The 17169-nt window shown below is 33.7% G+C and overlaps 1 protein-coding gene and 1 pseudogene across 1 annotated transcript; both read left to right on the forward strand.

Moving 5' to 3' along the window:
* Positions 1 to 3078: 3078 nt before the first annotated feature.
* Positions 3079 to 8535, forward strand: LOC143557464 (uncharacterized). The gene is made up of 14 exons (XM_077046529.1): positions 3079 to 3414; positions 5035 to 5146; positions 5287 to 5399; positions 5508 to 5630; positions 5717 to 5889; positions 5985 to 6060; positions 6148 to 6234; positions 6316 to 6396; positions 6492 to 6524; positions 6775 to 6828; positions 6908 to 6949; positions 7242 to 7320; positions 8159 to 8229; positions 8301 to 8535. Exons 1-14 carry the CDS (start codon positions 3229 to 3231, stop codon positions 8385 to 8387), a joined length of 1317 nt encoding a protein of 438 aa, XP_076902644.1. The 5' UTR covers positions 3079 to 3228; the 3' UTR covers positions 8388 to 8535.
* Positions 8536 to 9673: 1138 nt separating this feature from the next.
* LOC143557466 (pentatricopeptide repeat-containing protein At2g27610 pseudogene) lies at positions 9674 to 11868 on the forward strand (annotated as a pseudogene).
* Positions 11869 to 17169: the final 5301 nt, after the last annotated feature.

The following is a 17169-nucleotide window of genomic DNA, read 5'->3' on the forward strand; positions in this document are numbered from 1 at the left end:
ATTCAACCCATACCGACCCGAAACCGTTTATACTAAACCCAAACCCGTCAATATCGTGTTATGTTCGTGTTGGGTTTTTGTGTCGTGTCGGAACTTGACAACCCTAATACCATCCATGAGCAACCATTTAACTGTATGTAGCAGAGTAAAGGAATCCAAGACTGTATTGTAATTCTCAACATCATTAAGCCATTAATCCTAAATGAAGCAGTCAACATCCTTATAAATATAGATAATCCCCACCATTATTCAGTTACAATGAATTCTCTATAAACATAATTGTCATAAATTACCATATTTAGCTGCAATGGCTCATGGATGATATTAATTACATTTGTTTTTTGTACCAAGTTATTTTTATAACTTGAGTTTTGCGGTTGCAGAATTCAGAAGAAAACAAGGTTAGAAGAAAGCTGGACATAAGCGTTAAGAGAAGCTTTTAGCTCTAGGAAAGCAGAGTTACCCAAGAATTCAAAATATGTGCTCATGTTTATGATGTCAGGTGCTAATTAAATTAGAAACTAGAAAGGTTCACAAATTGAAGTTTGCACATATGTTCAATATTCTCTAGAGGTGGTAAAATATGGGTGGGTCGATTGCTTAACGGGTCACACCGTATGGTATCAATGTCATAGTGTAATCTGAATTCCAGCTGCAACGCCAAGGGTACTTTACTAATATATGGTCATGTGTTGTAGATATTTATGGTTGTTTGGTTGTCTCCTAATTCTTTTTAAGAGTTTTGGGATATGCCCCCGCAACGCGGGGGTTCTACCTACTAGTTTTGTTATAAATAGAAGAGAGACGACGGCTCATGTTCGATCCATATTGACTTGGGTCGAGACGATTAAGCATGATTTGCTAGATTTGCACCTCTCCGAGGACATTGTTGAGGATAGAAATTCTTGAAGACGTAGAATTAAGGTTAAGGACTTCTATGTGAAATGTAGACTTTTGATTAAAATTCTATCATGTGGGGCTTTTTTTTACATTATTTCGAGGGATAAATGATATATTACTATAATATACTATTCTTAAATTAGTATCTTGTAACACCTATGTAGTATTCATTACTAATATCATTATTTTATTTATCTATTTTTATTATCATCATTTTAAGTATTTTACTGTTACCTATTTAGTTATTTATTTATTATAGGAATCTGTTTTCCCTTTTGGGTCTAAAGGTTTAGTGTAAACTTTGTGTTTATTTTACTTGGTCACATGCATATGGTCTCCGAGCCGGAAGTCTCTCTGAAGTAACCTCTCTATCCTTTGGGATGGAGGTATGGTTTGCCTACATCCCACCCTTTCCAGACTCTGCTGACGACTTGTTATTGGTGGGAATTTTACTGAGTATGGTTGTTGTTATATTTGGTAATTTTATAAATACTTAATAGATTTTTTAACGTTGGTCTATAAACTTGAGCGTTCTAATTTTGTAGTGAAAATGTTGTAGCTTTTTAAAGTATGAATAGACAGTTCTTGATAGCCACTAAAAACATTAATATAAAATAAACCACAAGTATAATGAATTCTCATAAATAGTTTGTAATTATAGATTATTATAGATAAACATATCGCATTCAACCGATGTATGAAGGCCTAAGTCATGCCAAAATTTGTCCATCCGTCATTTAACTAATAAATGCCAAGTGACAAGAAAACAAAAATAAAAATTATTACCCAATCATTTCTACAAACACCTTGTGTCATTGTCTACAATTTATCTATCAATTCATATAAACTTGTAGCACATATCCACTCTTCTTTGAATAATCTTCTCTACTGTTTTCACTTAGTTATTTTCTATGGTTTACGTTTCAGTCTAACTTTTATAAGTTAATGGTGTGTGTGGTTCAACGTTTTTACGCCTATTTTTTTCGGTTTATGAGTTGTTCCATTAGCTTTTTCTTTAACTTGGACTACATTTACACACTTATCACCTCTTATGTAACAAATAAAAATCATATGGTGTTTTGACGTGACACTTTAACTAGTACATACTAGTTAGCCCATAAAACACAATCTTATGGCCCTAGGTGCATGTTTAACTTGTGCGTTGTGTGTTAAGCAACGTTAGTTAGCTAGTTATGAGGGTGTTTGTGAGGTGGAGAAAATAATTGAGAAGTAGACAGGCAAAGGGAATACTTGAAGGCCCACAAAAATAGGAGAAATGACTCGTTAGCATGCCGGTGCCCATCCTTCGTAACATCCCGTTTAAAGCCTCGACATGGTGTGCAGGGCGTTATCGTGCCTATGTGACTACTTGCTAACGCCCCCAACAACACATAATCTAAATTACTAATTCTATAATATTGGTTTTAAATAATTCCAACTATGTCATATTGAAAAGTAACAGCCTTAACTTCACACCTGACTGGTTGTAGTCCCAACTAAATATGTATTTGTTTATAACAGTCCACAACTAACAAACGACTAACTCCGTTAGTTTGTTTATGACATGGCACAAATTACACAGCATATGTGTGTTTATTTAATGAGTGTGTACAATGGCTATTTTCATCTGAACCCTAAAACCCCAAATTGATCTGGAGTGATCGTTAAGAGAGAATGACTGTTGATAGAGAATTATCGTCTATAATCATGTGAGTAAAAAAATGGAGATGATTTTAACTGTTTGAATAACACTTGAAAAATCTTAATAATGGGCATTCAGGATGGCCACGTTAGAAAAAAACTAACGGAGTTAGTTATCCATTAGTATCGGACCCTTAGAAACAAAGACACCTTTAGTTGAGACTGTCACCAGTCAAATGTGAAGTTGGAACCGATCTTTACTTAAAATATTTTATAAAGAAGACTTTCTTGTATTCAGGCTACCACATTATTTAAAACCAATATTCCGTAATTCTTTTAAAACCAATATTCAGTAATTCTATTAAATCTGATTATTTTTTTCTCCATTCTTTTTTCATCTACAAATCACTATCACATTTAATTGATATGAAGGCCAGCCCCATGCCAAAAATTGTCCATCCATCATTCATTCATTTATTCAAACCAATAAAATAATAATATTATTATTATTACTCCCATACGTTAATACTTAATAGACTCAATACCAACTCCCTCAATGGTTACCATATTTATAAACACAAAACACAATTACACAAATCAAAAAAAACTCATTGAAGCATTTCATCAAACACCTCACCTGCACTTCACAAACAATCAAACCACACACAGATTGAATTGAACCACACGATGGGAAGATGGTGGGACGGTGCACTGGAGCTTAAGCCATTGGCTCACTTATTGTTTCCACTCTGTTTCCATTGGATTGCTGAAGAGATGACTGTTTCCGTACTTGTTGACGTCACCACTGAAGCTCTCTGTCCCGGTGAAAACACGTGCTCTGAAGCTATTTATCTTAACGGCCTCCAACAAACTGTACGTGTCGGTTCGCGAAACTAAACGAGCCTGTTGTTGTTTATATAGTAGTTTTTTAATTAATCTAATTTGATTTAATTTAATTTAATATATATTTGTTTGATGAATATTTATATATATAATTATAAATAAAAGTATACAAAAATAGTTAAGCACGAGCTCTGTAAGTTAAACGAGTCTGTTATTTATATAGTTTTTATATAACTATTTTAATGCGCATTTATTTAATAATTACTGTTATGTATATATGGTTCGTGAGACTAAACGAGCCTGTTATATATATAGTTTTTATATAATGGTAGTTAGTAAATAAATGTGTATTAAATTAATTAAAATAAAAACTATGTGGAGAGAGAAATAATTTAAATAGTTTATTAAGTTAATTGAATGAAATTTCGTGTTCATGCATTTATTTATTAAATGAACGAGCATGAACGGAGTTCATGCCGAACAGTTCATGAACAGTTTGCCGAATGTTTGGTTCGTTTACAGTCTTGTATATGAAATTATAATAAAATATTATATATAAATATAAAAATAGTTAATAATTAATATACGATCCGAGCTCGATTAAAAAACTATTCACGAGCTGAGCTCGAAACGAGACGAGTTCGGGCTTGGCTCGGGTTGTTTAGGCCTCCTACTTTGGTTTGGGAGCTAAATGAGTGTGTTATTTATATAGTTTTTATTTAAATTATTTAATAATTACTGTTATATATAATATTATAATTAAAATATATATAAAAATATAAAACAGGTAGTAAATAATATACGAGCGCTTGAAAGCTACTCACAAGCTGAACTCGAGCCTGAGCTAGAGCTCTCCGTAAGTTAAACGAGCCTAGCTTGAGCTTGAAAACTACTCACAAGTCGAGCTTGAACTAAATAGAGTTCGAGCTCTCTGTAAGTAAAAGTCTGTTAAACGAGCCGACCTCGAGCTTGAAAAACTACTCAGAAGCCAAGCTTGAGCATTAGATATAGAGCTTGAAACTAGCCGAGCTGGAGCTTGAATCTGCTATTTATATGGTTTTTATTTAATTTATTTATTATACATTTATTTTATAGTTATTGTTATATATGATGTTATAATTAAAAATAGTTGGTAAATAAGCCAAGCTTAAGCCTTAGAAATAGAGCTCGGAACAAGCCGGGCTCTCGGTAAGTTATACGAGCCGAGATCGAGCTTAGACGATGTTTGACTTGGCTCGGCTTGTTGTAATTTCAAATCTTTTAGGAGTTGAATATGGATATTTTTCTGGTAAAGTTGATTTAAAGATAATATTTTACCTCAAAAGGTAAGAAATTATACATGTTTTCAAGCTGAAAATGAGCATGTTTGATCTCAAAATTCATCCCCTGTATTCTTTTTAAAGAAAATAATATGTTAATATATTCTACTGTATGAATCTGGCAATAATTGATCCATTTCTTATGTAAAATTGTACTTATATTTTAACTGAATCAATTACAATCAATGGATAATATGAACATGAAAGAAACCAAAAACTTAACTTGGGCTCGTGGGCTAAATACAAATAAATCCTAAAATTACAATATTAATAACTTTATTGAACATGTTTATTTCATTTTTATTTCAGTGATTTTGTATTTGTGTATTAGATTGTTGGAATATTCAAGATGGTCATGCTTCCGGTTCTAGGCCAGCTTTCAGACGAGTATGGGCGTAAACCACTTCTTCTTGTAACGCTTTCCACAACTATAGTTCCATTCAGTAAGTACTTTTTTTATATAATCAGTTTTCTATTATGTAAAACCGTACTTGAAAGAATCATATTTGGTCGTCATATGTTATTTCAACATCATTTAATCACAAGTGCTGTTTCGGTTTTTTATTTAATCTTTCACTTTCAGCCCTGTTGGCCATCAGTGAATCAAGAGCATTTGTATATGCTTATTATGTTCTTCGCACGGTTTCATATATTATTAGTCAAGGAAGTATTTTCTGCATTGCTGTTGCTTATGTGGTAAGACATGTCATTTAATTTACTTTCTCTTAAAGTGTTAATAATAGTTTTATGTAATAATCAACATCATTATTATTATCATTATTTTTATTATTATTATTTTTGCAGGCAGATATTGTTGATAACAGAAAACGAGCAGCTGTTTTTAGTTGGATAACTGGCCTGTTTTCTGCGTCACATGTTGTAGGAAACCTCCTAGCTCGTTTTCTTCCCAAAGAGTATATTTTTGAAGTACACTTATCTTAATTTTTAATTATATAACATAATACACCATTATAAATTCCTTACGATTCTGATTAAAATTAGTTTTGATTCAGGTTTCAATAGCTCTCTTAATCTTCTGTCCAGTTTATATGGCATTCTTTCTGGTTGAAACGATTGAGTTAACTCCAAAGGTTGACCAGCATTCATCTTATTTAAATAAAGCAGTCACGGTTGTTCAAGAACGTTATAAAACTATGAAGTATGCTGTAACTATCGTGTTGAACACGTATGTGGATTTCAAGTTTCTTCCTTGTACTAATTACTATTTTGCGCTCCCTTCAAGTTAATTATAACGTGAGTGTTTTTTTATATTTATTTTAGTCCAACTTTGAGGAGTATTTCGGTCGTTTCTTTCTTCTATGAATTGGGAATGTCTGGCATTAGCACCGTGTTACTGGTATGTTTTAATTTATTTATGTGAATTTGAGTTTTCTTTATTTTAAGCTGCATTTATTTTAAAAAAACTTTGCTTTTCTTTCTTTAGTATTACCTAAAAGCAGCATTCGGTTTTGACAAAAATCAACTTTCAGAAATCCTAAGCATGGTTGGTGTAGGTTCAATTGTTTCTCAGGTTTGTTAATCTATTTATATAAATTTGTTTTTTTAAAACTTTTTTTTTTGGGATTTCTAATCATTAAATTTTTGTTTCTAGTTGGTGGTGCTTCCTCTTGCTAATCCGTTAGTTGGCGAGAAAATAATATTGTGTGCCGGTTTATTAGCATCAATCGCTTATGTAAGTTTATATATTCCACTTTAATTAAAACACAAATTTGACCGAATATTTCAATTTAGTGAATAATAATTTTATAAATTTGTTATTATTTGCAGGCATTACTTTATGGCTTTGCATGGGCTTCTTGGGTAATTTTTTTCATAATTCTTTGCATCTTGTGCAATTTTGACCTGTTGAATAAAACATGAACTGGTTGAACATAGTAGTATTTAAGTTCAAGTTTGACATAGATTTCTATTTGAAAACTTCCCATATAACTAAACTTGTTAGTTTTGAAGATAAAGAAACGTATCTAATGCGTAAAAAGTCAATTTTTTGACTTTTTTGACAGATGGTATTAAGTGATTAAGAGTTTATAACAAGTTCATGCATTTACAGGTGCCTTATCTTAGTGCATCATTTGGGGTCATTTTTATCCTAGTTAAACCATCTGTAAGTTTTATTAATTAAAGTTAGTTACTTTTTAGTGTTATTTATTAAATCTACAATTGACACTTGATCTTTCAAACAGACTTATGCAGTTATATCAAAAGGATCAAGATCAACAGATCAGGTCTGTAAAATTTTTTTCTCTTAATTATCGTTAAGGGTATTTTAGTCATTTAAAAAATGACAGAAAACTTAACGTCGGTCTATTTTAGGGTCCAGATGTGTTACATTTGTGGGCCTAAAACCGTAATTTAATCAAAATCATGGACCACAACCATAGTAATGTAACATAGGGATACCACAAGGACCACTCGTGTAATTAATTTATATTTTATTTCATGTAATGGGACCCAGAAAATGGTGAAAACATATATAAGCTTGTTATCTTATATGTAATTTTTTTTAAAAAAATTCAGGGAAAAGCACAGACTTTTATTGCTGGAGTGCAATCAATTGCAAGCTTGTTATCACCGTTAGCAATGACTCCTTTGACTAGTGAGTTTTTTTATCTCTATCTTGATTTCATATTTATTTGCTAATTTCAAACAGTTTACATATAAACTGGTTAATTATTATTGTAATAGTGTTTTTTTAATCATAATTTGGCACACCAACTATTTATAAAAAATAAAAAAAGTCAAGCAGATTATCCATGATGTCTTGTTGATACATTATATACTACCTACAAATTATTTATATTCAGAAAATTAGATTATTTCCTAATGATGTTTTTCTGTAATCATATTTAGATCACCAAAATTATTTTTAAACAAAAAATGGGTCTGATAGGTGGCACGCCGAAAGTCACCTAGTGTGTTTTGTTAATATATACTACCTACTAAACTTTCATATAAATAAAATTAGATTATTATTTTAGTAATGTCTTTTGATCATGCTCAGCAAGCAAAAAAAGTATTCATATAAAAATGGGTTGAAAGTCACCATCTATACTTTCAAGTTCCAACCTACTAGTCTTTTTTTATATTCACAAAATTATATATTTATTGTAATAATATTTTTTGGCAACCATATGTAGTGAATTTCATAAGCATGTACAACCTACTAAAGGTTAGTTTGATGATACTGTAATAATATATTTTTGTTGTAGTCATCTTTACGCACAAAAACTTAAAAAAAAAACAGGTTAAACGAATCGTGCAAAAACTCTCTTGGTAATCATATTTGGCGACAAAAAACTATTAATAAAAAATTTTTAAATTATTTTGGGCCAAAAAGTTGAACGGGCCAACTCGACCGATACCAGAATTACTAATTTTTACCAGTTACCGAACCCGCTTACTCATAACTTGAAATACAACTTCTTGTATTGCAGCATGGTTCTTGTCTACCAACGCGCCTTTTGACTGCAAAGGCTTTAGCATCATTTGCGCCTCTTTATGCATGGTAATCATACTCAACCGCCACCAACCGACACAAACACTATTTTTCTAACGGATTTATTCAACTGTTTTCAGGTGATTTCGTTATGCTTCGCCTGCACGTTGAAACTGGAATCACCACAGGATGACGATGATAATTTAGAAGCACTGCTAGTATCTTAATCGTGTAAGATATTAATGCGGTTTTATATTCTTTGCTTAATGTATCAATATCAATATTCCAATATGAACAGTTTTGTCTAATTTAAATATAATCTTAATGTTACACATATTTGCAGAAATTATATATGTATATATTATTAAAGCGGGAAGTATTAATTTATACTCGTTTAAAAATATAATCATAAAAAACTATTAACATTTCTAAGTGTTTATTTATCATTCAATAAATCATTAGCCTTCTTCTCCAAGCTCTCATAAATCAGTTCTCGATATTGGTGGCGATGGTGGAAGGATCTGAAAAATAATCAAAAATCCGCTTTTAGTGTAATAAAATCATAAATGTTGTAAAAAAAAACTTTTGTTGAGAACAGTTTCTATTGTCGGATAAACAATTCATCCAACTACAGAAACGGTTCTATGTTCTGCTTTAGTATATTCTTTTTCATACTTTTGATGCTTCCCCTCAGGTAGCTAGATCCTGCATTGTGATCTCGATTCGCCAAGCTGGCGGGTCCACATGGCACCCATGTGTCATCGGTTCTTTTTATAAAGATTACGTAGCGGTTTGAACAAGACCTCTTACCTACAAATGTGTTAGTTTGGGTTATAACTTATAATACATAAAAGAAATAAAACCTCCGAAATCATTTTATTAACAAAAGTTTATACTCATATAGTCATATAAGCTACCCTCTATCTTTTCAATAAGGGAAGAAGTTCTAGGAAAGAATTCTTTTGACTTCATCTTAGAAACAGAGCTCTCACAAAGCAAGTAATTACTTATCGTTTAAACACACTTTTTATTTTTGAGTCGGCCAAAGGGAGGTCTAGGGGAGCGACAGACCAGACTTGTTCTCCCAAGAAGCCCATAATTATTAAAAAAAATGTATACTTTAAAACATAAGTTTACAATTTGACTCCTTGGTGCATTGAAAAGTATGGCAGTTTACAGAATCGAAGGTCATGCGTTCAATTCATATTGTGTTGTGAAATGCAATCAAATTAGTAAAATTGTCAAATTATTTATCATATAGTTAAAATATGTGATCATGCGCTTTTTTTTATACTCATCCCGAGCCCCAAAATTTCAAGGGATTCTCGGAGACGTCCATGTGCCAAGAGTTACAATTTTTTTCGCCAATGAGCTCTAGCTCACATGAGAAAATTGTGGGTTTGGTCTATCCAGTGATGTCTACGATTGCGAGTATATAAGGTCACATTTACCCCATCTAGTGTTATAAAAATCCCAATTGATCAATAGTATCTACCCATCTACTTGTTTCATCCAAATCCATCATTACAATTCGCAACCAACAAATCCACACAACAAACACTGCTCACACCCACCAAAACATACACACCACAATGAATATCATTCATCTCATAAGATCATGCACCAACACAGCCTCATCTCCCAAAGGCAAAGCACTCCACGCCATTATTATCAAATCTTTAACACACCCAGATATTTACATCCACAATCACTTAATCACAATGTACTGCAAAACCAATCATATCAAATATGCACGCCAAGTGTTCGACAAAATGCCTGAACGAAACATCATCTCATGGACAACTTTAATCTCATCATATTCTCAAATGCGCATGGAAACTGAAGCTTTAACATGTTTTAGATCAATGGTAAACACCGGTCTCAACCCGAATCATTACACTTACGCTAGCGCGTTATCGTCGTGTGCGAGTTTACGGGTTTTAACAACTGGGAAAGAAGTTCATGCTAGGATATTGAAGTGTGAAGAGAACTTGAATAGTTTTGTGGAGAATGCTTTGGTTAATATGTATGGGAAATGCGGGATGTTGGATTATGCGTTGTCGGTTTTCGACTCGATTTTGGACCCGAACGAGGTGTCGTGGACGTCGCTCGTGTCGTGTGCGTGTCAGTGCGGTGAAAATCTTGAAGGGTTGAGGGTTTTTGCGAAATGTCATAAAGCGGCGGTTAAGGTTAATGAGTTTGCGTGTGCGAGCGTGTTGGGTGCATGTGCTGCTGTAGAGGATGTGAATGTTGGTGTGCAAGTGCATTCGTTTGCGGTGAAAACTGGAACGTTAATGGATCCGTTTGTTGTGACCGGTTTGGTTAACGTTTATGCGAAATGTGGTCACTTAGACTCGGCTCGGTTGGTTTTTAACGAGGCTACGAACCCTCACTTAACCGCTTGGACCGCGTTAATCGGTGGTTATGTTCAATATGGAAAATGTAAAGAAGCCGTTAATCTTTTTGTTAAGTTGCACGCGTCGAGTGATAATAATAATAATAATAATAATAGTAATAATAATAATAAACCAAACGAACGAACATTCGCAACCGTTTTAGGAGCGTTAGTTGATGGTAACGAGTTCGGGAAACAACTCCACACGTTAATAATAAAACTTGGTTACATATCGTTTACAATAATCGGTAACTCGGTTATAAACTATTACTTCAAATCGAGTTGTGTTACCGAAGCTTTAAAAATATTTAACGAAATGAATGAACACGACCTTGTCACATGGAACGCGTTAATCTCGGGGCATACGAGCTCGGGTTTATACGAACAAGCAATCGAGTATCTTCGTGTAATGTTATCAAACGGATTCGAACTTAACCTTTACTCGTATTCAAGCATTTTAAACATATGTGGCGATTTACCCGCGATCGAGTGGGGTAAACAAACACATTGTTGCATTATTAAGTCAAAAGTCGAGTCCAACGTCGTGGTCGGTACGGCGTTAATCGACATGTATGCGAAATGCGGACGGTTATCGAACGCGCGTGTGGTTTTTGATAACTTTCGTTTTAAAAATATTGTTTCGTGGAACACGATGATTGTCGGATACGCGCATCACGGGCACGGTGAACACGCGTTAAACGTTTATAACATGATGTTGGATCACGGTGTGAAACCGCACGATATCACGTTTATCGGTGTGTTATCGGCTTGTGGGCATTCGGGTCTTTTACAAGACGGGCTGTTTCACTTTAACTCTATGGTTAAAGATTATGGTATTACGCCACGAACCGATCATTTAGCGTGTATGGTTAACTTGTTTTCGCGTAAAGGGTTAACAAAGTTAGCATACGAGTTTATAAACGATTTTAACGAAAAACCCGATAAAGTCGTGTGGCGGTGTTTGTTATCGGGTTGTAAAAAGAATAAAGATTATGACTTGGGGAAATACGCGGCTGAAAAGATACTCGGTATTGACCCGGATGATGTGTCGGCGCATATTTTGTTGTCGAATATTTACGCAGAGTCGAAAAAATGGGATGAGATAGTGAAGATTAGGAAGCTTATGAAGGAAAAGGTGTTGAAAAAGGAAAGTGGTTATAGTTGGATTGAGTTAATGAATAAGAGTTATTTGTTTTGTTCGGGTCAAGACGCGGGTTTTGAAGGGGATCGGGTGGTTGCGGTTTTGACCGGGTTGACCGAGCAGTTGTTTGACGAAGGGTACGTGCCCGATAGTGTAATCTAGACGGGTATGCGATGGTACGCGATGATTTGTTTGCGTTAACGAGCTGGTTTAAGAAGTTTAGAAGTGTAACTAGTTGGGCCTTAGTTATAGATAAAACACTAGTCGCTAGTCGGGCGGTGAGGTGGGGACTAGCGATTAATCGGGATTAATCGGATCGGACTTTTATGAATATTTTTCAGTTTTATATATACATGCACACATTTTTATATGTAATTTTCGGTTTTATTTATATATAAACGTATTTCGACCTGAAATTGGCTGGAATCTCGCCGGAAACGCTCATTTTGATCGAAATCTCGCGCAGAAACCGCTCATTTTGGTCGAATTCTCGCTGGAAACCTCTCATTTGGTCAGAATCTCGCCAGAAACCGCCGATTTTGGCTGGATTTAACCGTTGACTGATTAATTAGCCGACTAGCCCAAAATTAATCAGTGAAGTGGGGACTAGCGATTAATTGGGGATTAAACGGTGCCTAGTCGGGATTTTTGCAACACTGGCTATAGACTCCAGCATCACCAGATTTACTTTGGGGCACGTGATTTACCTCCCTCAAGCTGGCCGTGGGATCGGTCACTGGGGGACGACCGATTTTGGCATACATCATTTTTTTAATTTAATTGTAAAATCAAACTAGCAAAAAATTATAGCATTAAAGAACCAATTATGTTGTAAGGTTTTGTTTCTCCTCTTTAATACATGCATGATATTGCTCATGTTGTATATTGTGTGCGTAATTTCTTTCTGTTGTGTTTATGGTTAAAAGCTATCTTGGCTTTTATATTAACTGATTCTGTTTCTACTTCAAGTGTGTGTTTGTCTGTTGGTTTTTCTGTCGGCGATTTGTAGGGATGCAAACGAGACGAGCTCGTTTAACTTACACGGAGCTCGAGCTCGAGCTCGGCTCGGTTCGTGAGTAGATTTTCAAGCTTGAGCTCGGCTCGTTAACTATTTATTAATTAATTTTTATATCTTTTTTCAGTTTTAATGTTATGTATAAAGTAATATATTATTTAGTGATTTATAGTTATATTTTTATAACATACATATATTAATTAATAATTATTAAATATATATAGTAACAAATTATGTAAATGACAGGCTCGTTTAAGCTCGCGAGCCAGCTCGAGCTCAATAAGTGAAGCTCGGACTCTGGCTCGATTAAGCTCAGCTCGATCAAGCTTTTTCACGAGTCGATCTCGAGTAGCTCGGCTCGTTTGCACCCCTTGCGATTTGTAACTGCTGCACCATGGATGAATGTTCTGATCTTTTATGTCTTTCAAGATATCGTTGTAAGGTCTTCGTTTCCGTCATGAATAGTTGCATCCCATTGCTCATGTCGTATTTATTAAAGGATATAAATCTTAATTTCACATATGAACAATGGTATAAAATGAATGATCGATAAGTACAAGGGGCGAATCGTATAAAGACTTTGAAGATAAAGCTTATAGTTTAAATGGTTATTTATTGCTAGAAGATAATTGTTTATTATTAGGCATTAGATTTATTTTGGGATTAAGTTAGGAGTAATAATAATTGGGATCTTTGTGAAGGATTTTGGTGTGTTTTTTTTTCTAATAATATTGAAAGAGTCGTTAGTTAATTGGCTCCAAAATTCTTGTGTGTTCATCTGAATATTCGAGCCAACGTCTATTATGTGCATTGTGTTTTTCCGTCATGTTTTGATGTGAAATGCAGCACTAATGAAGCATTAGTTATCATTCAATTGTATTTTTAGGCTTGCTCAAAATTGGTCCGGTAGCTTGAGCTCAAGTTTTCAACTTGATTTAAAAGCGAGCCGAGCCAATCGATACTCATACCAACATGTGATTTGAATATAGTATATAATGTACCCATAATTTTAATTTCTAATTATAACCATTAAGTCATGTTTAGAGACACCTTCAATAACTCTGTGTTAATTTAGGATTGGACTAATGCTCACCATTATGCATATACGTGCATTCACCTAACAGAAATTATAGAATATAATAAAATACATTCGTGACACTAAAAAGAATATTATTGTATGAACATGTAAAAGGATCTAAAAGATATAAAAAATAAATTAACTAATCAAGTATGTTGTACAAGTTTTTACTCTGTTTTATTTCCACTAACATCATCTCTTTTAAAAAGTATGATAAGTACAATATTCGATTCACTTCCTATTTAATTTCACTTTTCTAATTTTCTGAAATACATGTTTTTTTACATATCTTATTATTTTTCTTTAAAAGGGAATTAACCTATCAATTTATATAATAATAATAATTACCCACTTTGTTAGTATAGAGTTTGAAGCCTATGCAAGGCCGGCTCGGGCATGGGCCAATGTGGGCGACCGGTCGGGACACTTAGTTTTCGGGGACACAAATTTTATTTATATATATATTTTTATTAAAAAGAAACATGTACATTTAATGTTTTACTTTAATTATACAGTATTTAGCTTAGTATAGTGGTATGACTTCCAATGAAAAGGTTGCAATTTCTAGTTTTACTTGAGACACTTTCAAGCTTATTTTTATACATAAAGTTTTTCACACAGCCTAAATCATAACCAAGTAAACCTATTTAAAAAATTTAATTGTTTAAACCAAACAAAAAACCCCATTTACATAAGGCCTAAATATTTTTTTGCTTATAATATTTCATTAATCGTTAGAGTCTACGGGCCTTTTTATTTCGGCTCGGTGATGTGGTGTAAAACACACATGTTTTCCTAATAGTTTTTTTATGTTATTTTGTGCTTAAACGTTAACGATTATTTTGTTATTCTTGCATGAAATTACATGTTTGTGTATGTGATAGGTCCCGTGTTGAAGAGAGCGAGAAAACGAGTCAAATGAAAAAAGAATCAGCTAAAACGAAGCTCGGATGAAGCCGGTACGCACAAACGAAGTTTTAACGAGTCAGCAGTCGATAAACGAAGACCCAAAGGGCATGGCCAAGCCGCGTGGCCACCTGACCCTTCATGGTCATGTAGCTCGGGGCCCTAGGGGTGTTCCATGGCTGCCCAAATGCATCAACATAACTATTTTGTCTTATATGGGCTTGTTTGGACCTTGTTGGGCTTGTTTATCAAGTTTAATTATATATTTAATAACCCTAAACCCTAAAAACGAATTGAACACCCTCCCAGCCACCAAAGATCTGTTCAAAACGAAATACCAAGGAGGAGGAGCAGCCGGTTCGTTATTTCATCATCCGGTTGTCGGTTTTGAGTATTTTAACGATTGTGAGTTCGTTTTTGAGTTTTAGACATTCAAACAAGTTGTAATCAGATTATAATAAACATGTTTATCATACATATCTATTTTATCTCCTGTTCGTTCATTATTCTTGGCTAAACTTGTTTGAATCACCTAGGTTTGATGTTTAACGGTTGATTTATCACTTTTCTGATGCTAATTTCGTGTTTGATTGTTTAGTTATAGTAAACTTCATAATTTGTGATATTATTCCATGAACCTTGCTGCCATTTGATGTATTTTAGGTTGCATGAGCCTCGGTAGTTGATTATTGCATGAATTTGTTTCGTGTAGTCGTTAATTGCTAGTTCGGTTAATACTGAGTGTGTTAATTGATTGTGGTAGACGCGTGCCATTAGGGTTTATGTTTCTTGAATCATTTAGGTCAGTAGGATCATCCTCTTTGAGTTGGACCAAAACCTTAGGGGTTAGCTTATCTCTCTGCTTTAGTTGATTTAGTTACCCGTTGCGAGACCACGTGCGGTTTTCTAGCTATCGACTAGGTTAGTTTGTAAGTTGAGTTATTTTATCCTTAATATTGAATTACCCCTCTCTTCCTAGGTTTGTAATTAGCTCGAGCCTTAGTGAGGATTGTGATTTTGATACGGACCAAGTAATAAATCATTAGGGTACGCAAATAAACAACCGTAAATTAAAAGCTAAATAGACGTTGTTAGGGTTTTCTGGTAAACTGACTGTAGGGACCCAGTTGCCTTGATTACATCTATCTTAGTTCATCTTTAGAAGCCGGTTTCAAACACTTATTAGTACATGAGCCATCCTATACCCGTTAAGTCATCTTACCTAGGTGATTCGTTTTCTTATTATCGTTAAATCTCGTTAAGTTTCCAGTTAATTTCGTTAAGTTTCACCGCTAGTTAAGTTAAGTTAGTTAAGTTAGTTTAGATATATAAGTTAAACAAATATATTATTTAGACAGGACTTGAGTAGGGTTAGTAATCTAAGCCACCTCACGTGTCTTTGTGTTCGATACTCGGACTTCCTTAGTTTTTACTACATACGATCGGTACACTTGCCAGTTGTGTGAACTTAACTCAGGATAATCCGTTTTAATTTAAAGCTTAGTTGTGAGTAGTAGTTTTCATAGATACATTTTCGCACATCACTCGGCCGAGGCATATAAATTCTCGAAGACGGCACTAAGCCTATGGTACTCCATGTGTGATGCATAGGTAGGTTGGTAGTACAAAGAATTTGATGCAAGTGGTACCACGTCGGAAGAGTTCACCGGAATGGAACAAAGTTATGTAATTTTTTATGTTTAATGCAAGTCTTGATTGAAATTATAGCTTTGTATCTACTTTTGTTTGTGATTGTTCGTTTGGCTCACACTGATTAATCTCTCTCTTTTTTATCAATAACGAGGTAAAATCATGACTTACGGGATCTATCAACATGACAATTAAAAAAATTAGAGCAAAATAAACCCAATATAAATAAAGTAAAAAAAAATTCAATATAAACATGAACTTTCAATATCGAATTCTTTTTGATTTTTTATTCTTAATATTATTTTTTAATTAACTACATATTTATCTAACCAGTAATCAGTTAACCGAACACATTATATATATTGGATTTTATGTTTCGTTTCGCGCTATCGTGCCACACATGTTTGGTGGTGCCGGTTGTGATTTTATTATAAAAAATTCGAAAAGAAACACATTTCAATATCATTATAGTTTATGTTTACTGGTTTTCACTTTTATTTGTTATAATGAGTATATTGAAAACAAAAAAAATTTACATCCGTCACAATTTCATCTCCCTACTTCAAAAGCATTTATGAGAATCGGTAAATAAAAATAAAATTACAATTGATAAATGTACAAATAAAATTAGTTATTTTATAAAAAGAAATACAAAATTATATAGGCTTACAATAGAAATCCAGAAGTGGGTTACGTGGCAGTGGCCTTATTCGGTACAAGGTAAGGAAACTTGTGATATCTTTGAAGTGGAAATGACTTTTATACCCTTGTTTTTCTTGGCCTCAACGTTTTCGCATGAGTCATGTCATCCTATGGACTTTAAA

This window comes from Bidens hawaiensis, unplaced genomic scaffold (genome assembly GCF_021521415.1).
Source record: "Bidens hawaiensis isolate Kalapana, Puna unplaced genomic scaffold, B.hawaiensis_p1.1 tig00018977_1, whole genome shotgun sequence".
In the NCBI taxonomy this organism is placed as follows: Eukaryota; Viridiplantae; Streptophyta; class Magnoliopsida; order Asterales; family Asteraceae; genus Bidens; species Bidens hawaiensis.

What these genes read in the sequence shown, in the direction of transcription:
- LOC143557464 (XM_077046529.1), top strand. Translation starts at nt 3,229, where the DNA reads ATGGGAAGATGGTGGGACGGTGCACTGGAGCTTAAGCCATTGGCTCAC. An exon ending in GATCAAGATCAACAGATCAG is followed by an intron (nt 6,950 to 7,241) that starts GTCTGTAAAATT and finishes AAAAAAATTCAG; the next exon opens with GGAAAAGCACAGACTTTTAT. An exon ending in AGCAATGACTCCTTTGACTA is followed by an intron (nt 7,321 to 8,158) that starts GTGAGTTTTTTT and finishes CTTGTATTGCAG; the next exon opens with CATGGTTCTTGTCTACCAAC.